General features: G+C 41.7%; 1 protein-coding gene across 1 annotated transcript in view; it reads left to right on the plus strand.

The window, feature by feature from the left end:
* The window catches only part of LOC139932781 (tumor necrosis factor ligand superfamily member 10), a 10,055-nt gene extending 1,324 nt beyond the window's left edge, over positions 1-8,731 (plus strand). The window contains exons 2-6 of the mRNA XM_071926673.2: positions 568-693; positions 4,145-4,190; positions 4,930-5,046; positions 6,646-6,884; positions 7,899-8,731. Of these exons, the coding sequence (XP_071782774.2) occupies positions 568-693; positions 4,145-4,190; positions 4,930-5,046; positions 6,646-6,884; positions 7,899-8,108 (738 nt within the window). The 3' untranslated portion in view covers positions 8,109-8,731. The remainder of the gene's footprint in view (positions 1-567; positions 694-4,144; positions 4,191-4,929; positions 5,047-6,645; positions 6,885-7,898) is intronic.
* The last annotated feature ends 3,969 nt before the right edge of the window (positions 8,732-12,700 follow it).

The raw sequence follows: 12,700 nt of genomic DNA on the forward strand, positions 1-12,700 counted from the left end.
ATTCTGCTGTAGTAATCACTAATGAGACTCTTGACCATCACAGTTTCACAAGCTCTCCATCCAAATTATATTATTGTCACTTTGTAACGACATTTTTAAATTGTTGTTTACATTCTAGCAGCCAATGGCATCGCTAGAAAGATTTGTGGCTGAGAAATAAACAAAATTCTGCACAGTCAGACTTTGTTGTCACTGAACTTTTATTGATTACATCGTATCCTGGTTGTATTGAATCCTGAACCTCATAACACGTATCAAACCGTATCGTGAGATCAGCATACCGTCCCATCCCTAATGATGTATGTTATGAATTCATGTTAGAAAGTTTTATATCAGCCTAAAAAAAGTGTTAGGCCTAAACTCTATTCCTGGAAATAAAAAGGTGGGAAAACTGAGCTTGTCTGGGCTTACTCTCCTCTACATCCCGGTGTTAGGCAAAGATCTCCAAGACAAACAAAAAGGAAACAAAGGAGAGCCAGGAAAAACACTATTAGGCCCGCTTGATCCAAATTAAAGAAACATTCACGTGAATTGTCCGACGACCTGTTTGACATTTTCTCTGTGCAGATGAAAGAGACGTTTGCCAGGAGCAGCGTCTCCTGCCTGACAGGCGCGGAGCTGCGGAGCGTCCCGGCGGCGCGAGGGGATCCGTGCTGGCAGGTCACTCAGCAGCTGCACCTGCTCATTGAAAAGGTACACACACACACACACACACACACACACACACACACACACACACACACACACACACACACACATTTGAATACTATACTTGTGAGGACCTTCACTTGCAGCATTCATTCCCAAACTCCTAATCCGAACCTTGACCCTCACCACTAGATGCCAAATTCTAACCCTAATTTAAACCTAATTTTTTTCTAATTTTAAAGGATTACTCCGTCTTTTTGGGAGTTTTAACCAATCTGTGATGAGAAGATTGGCACCAAAATCATTTCTGTGTCTCTGGTAGATCACTCTGCCCGGTGCGCATGCTAACGCTTTAGCATACAGCATGTTAAGTAATCGTAGGCGATTAGCAATATCCAAAGTATGAAGATAAACTTTTTTGTAATCCAAAATTGGAATTGGGGTTTTTTTATGCTATGGCCTGTAGATTCATAACATCTGAAAACAAAATCTCAATATTCATCATTAGTGAAGTTAATTTCAAATCCGCATCACAAAAAACTTTAGCTGCCTGGCTAATTTGGCTAATTTCACAAAACAAGTTCTTGCGGGAAGAGACATTCTGGCGCTGAAATTGAATTATTTTTGGCGAATTTAATGTCTATTATGTCAGGTCCATCAGCCTCAGAGCTACTACGAGTTCTCATTTTCTCACATTTAGGAGAATCTTAACACAAACATACTTAACACGCTGTATGCTAAATTGTTAGTATGCACACTGAACATAACTATCTACCGGAAACACTTTATTATTTTGGTAACAATCCTCTCGTCAGATATTGGATAAATTAACCGATGGCCCAAACACCCAAAAAGTCAGAGTAGTCCTTTCTTTTTTTTCTCATTCTTTTTTTTATTGCACATTATTACAAATAACAATAAAGACAAATAACGACAATAACAATCAACCCACCCCGCACAACAGTAAACATAGACGCAACCAAGCAGACAAAAAAAACAAAACAAAAATAAATCAGTTATCAGTAAAATCAGTTTTTCCAGGGGTAAAAAGACTGAGGCCTGCGACAGCCACATACTTGTAGAGGTACTTGTGGATTAGACCATAACAATAGTATACATTTTTTAGCTAGATAGATAAACCAGAATATTTATCAAACACTCTGTGTCTTTGTCAAAGATCCTAACTGGGTCATAACTCAAGAGATACAGGCTTGAACTCATAACAAATTGTTTTCCTGTAATGTTTTGAATGGTTGAGTGAACATCTTTCCAATAACTAATTGAATTAAATTATTGACCAATCATCTGTACTAAATGTTACCGAGTAGTCCTTTAACTCTAAACCCAAATCCTAACGCTAAGTGAGGAGCGGGAAAATGGGCTCACTTTGAAGGATTTTCCTCATCTTTTTATCCTTTATTCTATCTATATTGAAATATGAGAATACACACACACACACACACACACACACACAAACCAGTCCGGTCCAGACAGTATGAAGGCCATGAAGGTATTACTGTTATTAATATTATGAGCTTCCTGCGCTCCTAATCTCAACCATTAACTGGAAAAAAGGAAAAAAATGCCAAACTGATCCCAAATCACTGTCTGCTGCTCCAGACGCACAATGGAGTCCTTCATAGCTGGAGATGTGATGTGATCCTGTGTGTGGTTTAATCAGCAGAGGAATGCACTCACCTGGCCTGGTCTCACACACACACACACACACACACACACACACAATGTATTCTAGTTCCCTTACTTGCTGTTTATGCACACTGTTTGTTTTTGTTCCGTTCTCCATCCTCCTCCTTCTCTGTCGTCGCTGCTCTCTAAAAATGCTTTGTTGAAAATAACTTAAGTCGGGTATTTTGTGACTCAGCTGCTGAGTAAATATAGGCAGGCTACAGGACACATGCTGGGATAATTCAGTCCAGCACATTGGTTTGGGCCTTTAACCCACAACAGGAGCTTGATTTTACATTTAACCCAAAAGGCTGGTTCATACTAGACGAGAATGCTGTTAAATTTAACTCACAAATGGGTTGTTTTCTTTCATGTTCCTGTCAGTCAAAGCTGTAAAAATATTATTAAAGGGGTATGAAGTAATCTTTGACCTTGGTCTGCCTCTATTGGTGACCAGTGGGAACTGCAACAACATGTCTGCATCTCTCCAGCCTCTCACCCAGCGGCTCAGTTACCCAAAACAACCCATCGCCGTGGAAATGACCCAACAAGCTTAACCCAGTGTTACGGAAGATAAAGTAACCCTGCTCTTTTCTAGGGCGTAGCCATTGATTTCTCTCTCTCTCTCTCTCTCTTATCGGGGTGTTTTTGTAAACCCATAGACTGTAAAAACAGATGGAGCGGTGAGTGTGACGTCACCCACCGGCTTCTGAAGGGTGCGTTTTGAAGCCTGGAGGTTGTGTTTACTGTCGCCGCCATGTTGACGTTTTTTGGAGCCGGAGCAGCCAAAGAGAGGCAGAGGGTGGAGCGCCGCCTGCTATTGGCCCGTAATCGGCGACCTGTCAATCACTAGGAAAACAAGCACGTTTTATATCCATTACATCCTGTTAATGACACAATTATTTTGGAAATCTCCATAAAGGACACACATTAGAAGAAGTGAATTAGCGACTGAGTTGTGGAAAAAATGTCTTGACTTTATATTTGTAGCAGAAGTTGGGATGTGGCCCATTGACTTCGTGGAGTCGGGCAGTTGACTTAAAAATTCACCCGTGGTTTTGGCCGCTTGGTGTTTACTTGAACTTTTTTTTCCAGTTTCTTTAGCATTTGTGCAGCTAAACTAAAACTGACCCGAACACTGTCCACAGGCCAGTTCAATAGAGAACACGGTTATCACCAGCTTGGCACCCGTCGCATGTTGTGGAGCCAACTCATTTAATGAAGGAAGTAGAAACACAAGGAAGGGGCAGAGGGGTCGGTTACCAGGCGGGATCTGTTACACAATCTGAACATGAATGCACCTTTTTATACACCGGAGCGCAGGACTGGAACAGACTTCCTGCACCTAAAGCCAGCACATCTTCAGGGTGAGAGTCAAGCAATGGCTGCTGGGTAGAGCTGCAGGATAATTAGTTGATTGGTTATAGTTGTTATATGTAATGTTTTCTGCATTGTGAGTTTATATGTGTGCTTGTTAGCTGGAATCATAACATTAAAATGTATTGGAACTGGCTCTTTAAATTCATATGTATTTCTGCCACTGATTTACTGGACCACAATGCTTTTTTTTGCATTCACAGACCACATAAATTAACTGCTTTTACGCACAATGTGCTTTTCTACACGGCGTATTTTTTAATATATTTGTTGAAATCTACACTTAACTATCCGAAAAGCAACAAAAGTCCCTGTTTGTTTTACATCTGAGACATGTCAGATGTCACATATCTGTGGGGGCAGAGAGGTGGCGCCATGCCAGTAATAACAACACTGGTCATACTCCTGATGTTTCTTCCTCTCTCCTCTCCAGTCTCTGTCTCAGCGTTACCAGAGGGAGATTTCCTCGGCAGTTAGAGGTGAGAAAAGATCCAACCGGCAACGTACAGACTGAATTCCTCCTCATCGTCCGCGATTATAATTGATTTTAGGCCTATGAAGATATTACCCATGTCAAAAATGTGTCCAATGGTACAGAAGTCCCTTGAGAACTGTTTTCCTGTGATAATGAGTTAATTTTTTAGTCATTTATGTCATTATCTTGTTTGTTTTCCCAAGATAATGAGATAAATACTCTATGTCCATTACTTTATCTCAAGATAATGAGAAAATTATGTCGTTATCTCGTGAAAACAAAATGTATTTTCTCAAGATAACGGCATAAATAACTCTTGAGAAAACAAAGAAAATTAACTTGTTATCATGGGAAAATGGCGTAAATAAAATGTATGAATATGTGTCCTCAATGGGCTTCCATACAATAGTTTCAGAGTACTGTGCTACCGTTCAGGAGTGTCAGGTAATTTAGCATCATACTGAAGAGTTAATTTCCAAAATGTTAATTTGGGGAGAAAATCATTACTTTAAGTTGTTTAATATTTCTAAAATATAGTGTATCCAGTCTGTTAGTCAGCCAGATTTACATTGTTTACTATCCTTTAAAAACTACCACAGTTTGTTTTAATTTTCTCCTGTCATTCATCTTGTGGCATGTTGTTTTATTTGATGGATATCTCATATTGTAACTAAATCTGACCGTGGAAAATGTCCAAAAACACATAGCAATGTCCTCATACTTCATCCTCTCCTTCCTGTCAGACGAAGTGTCACGGGTGCTGCCCTCACTCGTGATGGAGGATAGCGCTTCACCTCGCCCAAAGGTCGCGGCCCACGTCACTGGCAGCTTCGTACCCAAAGTGGAGCGGGAGGGTGGAGGTGAGTCCTGCTTTAATAAACCCCTAGACTACAACCAGTGTGGCAAAATGTTTTTAAAGGGACATTAAGTAATCTGTGATCTCTACTGACCTCTATTGGTGACCTCTGGTACAGCCCCTCACCCCCCACCCCCCTCTTCTGTCCCCTTCAGGTACGGTGGCCTGTAAACAATAAAGTCACATTCTCACAATAGAGAGCAGTAAACTCCCTAATCCAACAGCAATGTCTTGGTGAAGAGCTAACATCTCACCATGCTAAATACTGGAATAATACAACTGCTTTGGCATTTGGTTATTTTGGTTTGAGAACGAGGCTTATTAGCTTTCACTGACCAGCGGAAAATAGCAGCAGTGGGAGTTAGGTGGCAAGTTTTTCTTCCAAAACAGAGAACAGGCCAGAAAGTGAGTTTTGAAAGCCAGAAATCTCAGCAGCTGAGCAAGTAATCACTGAGTCACTGGTTCTGATCAACAACCCGCAGATATATTATGGTCATTTTATGGTACGGGCAGTAAAACTTTTACTTGTTACCCCTTTAATGTGAATGTATCTCAGGCTTTACGAATGTGTCTCGTACCTGTTTGGAGGGCAGGTGTGAACCACCTGTATGTGTGTGTGTGGGATGCAGACTCTTCTGCAGCCACCTGGGACACCTGGTGGCTCTGCAGGGTGCGATACTCTCCCGCTGTGCTCTTTCTTCGTCTTTTCTGCTGCTTTTTCTGCTGCTTTTTCTGCTGCTTTCCACTGCACAGATGTGGGAAGTTGTAGGAGTTGCACTGCTGCGATTATGCCACATCTTAAAAGTGGAATTGTTTGGAAGTTTTACTCTGTTTTCAGTCTTCAAAAGGTCTGATAATTAGTTTGTTGAGAGACATTTGAGGTTTGTTTTACAATTCATTAATTTGGTTCTACTGTACAGGGCTCAAGAAATAATTATCTGCAAAACTAATGCAACATAGATGGCAGGGCAAATGCATGGAGGGGCGGACTCTATGATGGCTACCGATGTTCACTGTCTGGTAAATCAGAAATGCCATAAAAAACATTTTAGAGATGCGATATGTTAACATCAATAAATCATTACCACATTAATTTTGACGCTTTCGATTTGGAGGGAAATCTGCTGGATTGCTTTACGGCACAAAACAGAAACAGTCTTTACTTTCAAACTAATAAAAAAATGTATTCCAGTTCCACTATTCAATTTCACATTAGCTCATCAGAATGCATATATTGTGTGTTAGGGTTAGGAGGAAGAAAGGGAGAAACTAGCAACATATTTGCAACATGAAGCAACAGGTTTTATGGGAAATGTGGTCTTAATTTGGAGAAACACTAACATCACCACCCGTGTGAGATAGAGGAGACCAATTGTAAAGACCGTAGTCTCATTTACAGTAATTATACCAAGATATCACAATGATATATTGATGTTTAAAAATGCAACATGTAGCACCTTCAAAATAAAAGACTTGCTATTGCTATAACCTATGAAAAACATGTTGAGACTGCAAGGAAAACACATAACATTCTACAAAATTCAACTTCTTTATCATGGCGATTTGTGCAAATGTGTGTGTGTGTGTGTGTGTGTGTGTGCAGTTTCTCCCGGGCGGCGGGTGCAGGGCCAGAAGATCTCGTGGTGGGAGGGGCGGAAGGGGCTGGCCTTCCTCCAGGACGTCCAGCTGGTGGATGGGGAGCTGGTGGTGCCGCAGCCGGGCCTCTACTACGTCTACGCCCAGACCTACTTCAGACACACCCACTTCCTGGAGGAGGACGGGGAGAGCGGCGAGGAGGCGGAGGACAGAGGGAAGCCGCTGCTGCAGTACGTTTATAAGAAGGTGAGGATCGCTCGTCCCGTCTCACCGCTCCTCCTCTCTGACTTGGTTTTGGTCTCTCCTGATCCTCTCATATTGTCAGTTGAGCTCACAGTCTTTTCTGATTCTGCCGCCTCACCCTCGTCCATCGTCCTTCCTTGACCTGGACGTTACATCACCCATCTGTCGCCATTTTGTGGTGGATTTTCTGCTTCACTGCTATTGTGTCCAGTCATTTTAATTCAACCAGAGATGTAAAATTGCATGAATCACAGCAGCCCACTCTCCCTTCTCCAAAAATCATCTTATATACTCCAGAGCAAGTCCATGGAAGGATTTTAATATCGGTAAAAGAATCCTAAAATCTATTCTAAACTGACTGGTAGCCAAAGCAGAGACTTTAAGACAGAAGTAATGTGAACTCTCTTTGTTGCCAGATATCATCGACATAACATGAGCTGCTGCATGGGGTAACAGTATTTTACAGTGGGCAAATTAAACGTTGCAGGCGTCCATGTTTCTTCCCTGGTTTTTCTGAGCCTCTGAAACACACAGAGGTCGGGATTACAAACTACCAGCTTTGAAATTCCTGACTTCCAACTTTGAACGTAACGCAGCATTTCGGCGTTGAAGTTTCGCCGTAGTGCTTTGCGGTGTCGCCGTAGCTTCCGTGCACCAATCTGAAAAACGTAAGACTGCAAGAACTGTGATTGGCCCGCTTTGTATTTCCTCCTACCTGTATCCGGTTGATGTCGGATGGAAGAGAGACGAGCTGAGGAGGTTCAGAGATGTTCATCTGTACGACAGCTCATGTCCCGATTATAAAGACCACCAGATGTCAGTGAATCTGCAAAATATCTAGAACGTAAACACTACTTCTGTTATTACTTCCATCTTAACGAAACACCACGCTGCCATCTGGTGTTTCGGGCGGTCTACGCTCAGAATCACCGACGCAGAACTATAAACGCTTGCACCGCCCAAGAGGCACCACAGCACCTTCTCCTCTCACCCTCCTCTCTCTCTCTCTCCCGCTAGGTGAGCTCCTACCCAGTTCCCATCCTGCTGATGAAGACGAGCCGAACCTCCTGCTGGTCCCGGGGCTCCCAGTTCTCTCTGCACTCCGCCCACCAGGGGGGGCTGTTCCCCCTCAGCACCGGGGACCGCCTGTTCGTCACCGTTAGCAACGCCTCCGCTGTGGACATGGATGAGAAAAGCAGCTTCTTCGGGGCGTTTCTCATCAGCTAGGCGGTCGGTGGCGGCGGTTCTCATCCTGGGAGTCGGGGGTCGCACGATGATTTAGGGGGTGCCACAAGATACGACCATGTTTTTAATGTTTGTGATGAATAATGAATATGTGCAGCCTCTAGGCTTCTCCTACTAATGAATCGAGTAAAGGGGAATTATCGCAAAATTGGTGGCAAAGTTCACCGTTCTGGACGTTTCCAGCCGCAGCAGGGAGCGGTGGGACGGCCCTGCTTTTATTTTTCAGGGCTGCAGGCCGAAAGGATGGAGAACCGCCGGTCTGCTGGGTGGAAGAGAGGAGACTGACATGGATATGGGGCTGCGCTGTGTGTGTATGAGAGAGAACTAATCACTAATCTACACTGTTTGATAACTGCCGATATTTTTTACAGTCATTGGATTGTGTGTGTGTGTGTGTGTGTGTGTGTGTGTGTGTGTGTGTGTGTATTAGGAGTGGAAGGGGAGACTTGGACTCATGCACATTAGAGTTTTAGTTAAAGAAACATTTCTCAGAGGCAGATCTGCTCTGGATGCAGAAATAATCTGATTGGTTGAGTTGAACCTCAATGGGCGGAGCCAAAGAACTCGTTTTTTTTGTTTTGTTGGCTAACTGAGAAAGAAGGAACTCTCTCAAAATATTAATAAAACATATAAAAACATATAAAAACACATGACCATGGCATTCATGATGTTGAAGGTCAGCAGCTAGCTAACTAGCTAACCTAGATAACTCAGTATGATAGATTGTATTTTTCCAGTTAGCAGCAGAGCGCTAGGCTTCATAATATTAGCTTCCTCCTCTCTTATCTCTTGTCTTTTTCACTGAGCTTCAGTCTAATGTTACTCCAAAAATCTGTGGTTCTTTGGCTCCGCCCACTGAGGTTTAACCAATCAGAGCAGCTTTGCCTCTGAGAAATGTTTGTAAAACTAAAACTGTAATCTGCTGGACACACCATTAGTGATTATCTGAGTGTGTGTGTGTGTGTGTGTGTGTGAAGATGTACATATCATGCTGGATTTGTTGGAGCTGGGCTGGACAGTATCTGGTCTGGTCTTCCTGTCACCATGAACTCTCTTCTAACCTTAACTTTCCCTCGTTCTCATCCAGTGAGCGATGACATGCTGAACCCGAGCCTCCTGCTGACGGGCTAACGACCCGTTCCTGCAGGGGAAAGGCACGAACTTGCGAACAATTTATTGATCATGAACTCATATTATCAATAGAGGCCCGTCACAGGATACGCCACCGTGTTGGAAGCATGACGACAAAATGAATTGGAGCAACATCACTTGTTTCGTCACAGTTTGATCACTACTGCTGCACAGAAATCAGGCATTTTTTGTTTGTTTTGGTCAGGGAGGAAGTTTTTTTAATTTTTTTTTATTGTCAGTCTTCCAACATGGCGGCTCGTCCGCCTGCTATCACGGGCTATAAGAATGATAACTTGTGGTAATCAGTATATTTTTACTCATCAAATGTTCCCCGACTGCTCTACCAATTGGTATATTTATGCTGCGTTCACGTCATGTCGGATTTACCGTAAATACGAGCTGCTGACCGTAAAAAAAAAATGTGAAAAAGTAGAACATGTGGGATTTTTTCTGCTTCAACTCAAGCGCCAAAAACTGCAGTGAATCCACCAATAAAAATCTAAATTATAATTTCTGTACAGTAAAGCTCCACTTAAGAAAAATGAGTAATGTCTGCTGCAGTTCATTTATGGTTGATTTTTAAAATCATAAATAAAATGTATATTGAATGTGAGCGTTTGCAACGAGTTAAACACGTTAACGTTATGTCATGTATGTATTAACGGTATGTTAATGAGATGCGTTTTTCCCGATATGACCTGAACGCAGCATTAGATCTGGCACTTATGTAAATACAGAAGGACATTAACTTTCGTCCTCGATTTCTGGTTTGTATTATGAATGTATGTATGTTTTTTTTGTTGTTATCCACAAAGATTATACTGCAAGAGATGTACTCCGGCACCAAATCATCACTGCAAAAAAAAAAAACCTTGGTTTAAAACGGACAGGAAGGACAGAGGAGGTGAAAATTATTTGAAAAGGGCCATGATTACATCTGTGATATGAATGTACTGACAGAAATATGGAGTGTTGAGTTGAGAGATTTTGGGGAGTATGTTATCGGCTCTGCAATTGCCTACAGGTGTTTTTATTTTAAATCTGAACGGTAAACTCATATGACTGATGTGGATCCAGACGGTATGGCTTCCATATGGGAAACTGCAGAAACTTTCACCTGCAATCAGTCTTCTTTGTCAGCTGCAGCACAGAGACCCGAGAGGCGGCAAAAACATGAAAACTTCAGACTAATCACGGCTCGGGAAGATTCAATAAATCTGGGCATGCGAGCCAATTAAATCAGATGTAATCAGATAAAACGAAATGTGAATGTAAATAAGCATTTGTCTGTAAATATGTGAAATAAAGACACTGTAAAAGGAACAGCTGATTACTCTTTTGGTTTGGAAGCAGCTGTGAAAGCGCTGCAGCCAAAGTAAAGACATTAAAGTGACGGCCTGTATTACTCAAACAGAATCTACTAAATGATGTAGAATAAAGTCTTTAATCTAGATCATTTCATTCTAGGGCCGCAAAATTATACTTGTAAATTATTGTATGTCATGATTTTCAGTTTCCACAGTTGAAAATAGCAGTAGAATATTGCCATACATGCAATATTAAAGCATGTAATTTAGTAATTTAGTTGAAAATATTGACACAAGAAGCCAAAAGTGCAGAAAAAGTTTTGTTCTGCAAATATTAAAGACTAAAAGTTGTGATTAAAATAGATAATCTAAAAAAACAAACAAACAGGATTATCATTTTTGCCATAATAGAGCAGCTAGGGCAGGGCGGTATGGACAAAATTAAAGTCACGATAATCCTAAGGAATTATTTCGATATATATATGTATATATATATACATATATATATATATGATATCCGCCAATATTTGGAAAATCACATGAAATAGTCAAATTGATGTCCATTGCACAACTGCACTCTCGTATAAGGCATGATAAAACTCTGATTTTCAAATATTACCTAATTTGTTTCAGATCTCATTTTGTGAGAGATTTCAATTAGTATTTTGCTTTTTATCATTCATTTAGACAGAAGAACTGTGTATCACTATAACTCATTATCATTATTTATTGACGATGTGCAGCCCTTTCTCAATCATTGTGTGATGACTGATAAAATGTGACGGGCTCTTCAGACAGACCAATATACTTACACAATCGGCTGTTTAAATGTCTTCATCTCCATTTTGTTCAGTCCATCTCCCTCTCACCAAGGTTACATTATATAAACCTGAGCAGTTTTATTGAGGTTTATTTCTTTTTGTGCAGCGGGACGCCTTCATGCAGATGCACTCAACTACTGATTCATCAGTAAAATCACCTGCTGTAGTGTCTGGCTGTAAAGAAAACCTTCAAACTTTCAACGGCACAAACTGTCAGCAAGAATCTGTCCTGCTGAATCCCTTCCTGCTGCAGCCGAGCCTCCTGACCTCTGACCTCCTGACCTCTGACCTCCCTGTGAAAGAGTATCTAAGGCAGTGGTTCTCAAGAGCCGGAGCCCTGATGGTTTTCTACTCATTAATTACATTCACCTGGTGTAATCAGGGTCTGAACGAGACCTGGGACCAGGTAAAAACTAGAGAACCACTGGTCTAAGGCAGTGTTTCTCAACGTGGGGCCCGGGGACCACCAGGGGTCCTTGAGGGGGTTCCAGGGGGTCCCCAGGCAAATTGATGAATTAAACTTCACCATTATTTCATTTACAAGAAGTTAACACAATTAGAAAATGTAGAAGAATGACTGTTTTGGTCATAGTTTCTCTGTTATCTCTCTACCTACAATACAGACAGTCATGGGATTCTGGATAAAATCATATCTAACAATTACAAAAATTTGCATATTTGGGTCCGAGACACAAAATCTCATTAAATGGGGGTCCGAGGCACAAACGTGGACTAAATTAGGGGTCCTTGAGTATCTTCTGTCCCATTATAGACAGGCTCATTTGGCCAAAACTATGTGGTAAGGAGGAAGCACTGCTAGGCATTAATGTGAACACTCACCTCAGATAAAGAGGCACATCAGCCTCTGCATGCACTGAAGATCTGCAGAATATGTTGAATACGCTGAATAGCTGGATTGCTTTGAAAATAAATGGTGAATCGGGACAAAACTTGTGCACTTTAGGTAAAAAAAACAATATGATTAGAGGTCTGGTTCCTTTTCATTTTGGTGCAACAGTGATGTTTTGAGTAGAATTCATTGTTGACTTCAGGACGATTTAAAAGGATGTTCTGCCCCCTGCTGGTGTTTATTAGACATTGCCATATAAAGCTCTGCGCTGCCCCCAGTGGCTGCCTCCAGCACTGCAGGCAAGAGCAGGCGACACCTTGTGGCCGCTCAGAAAACTGCAGGTCAACTGACAATGACCCTGAGACTGAGGAGCGGCTGGAGGATGATGCTATGGATTAAAAAAAAAAAGGTGAAACAAATAGTCACACAGTGCAACACATGGGTAAGTTTTTGATTTTCTTTTTT

Source organism: Centroberyx gerrardi, chromosome 22 (assembly GCF_048128805.1).
Source record: "Centroberyx gerrardi isolate f3 chromosome 22, fCenGer3.hap1.cur.20231027, whole genome shotgun sequence".
NCBI lineage: Eukaryota > Metazoa > Chordata > Actinopteri > Beryciformes > Berycidae > Centroberyx > Centroberyx gerrardi.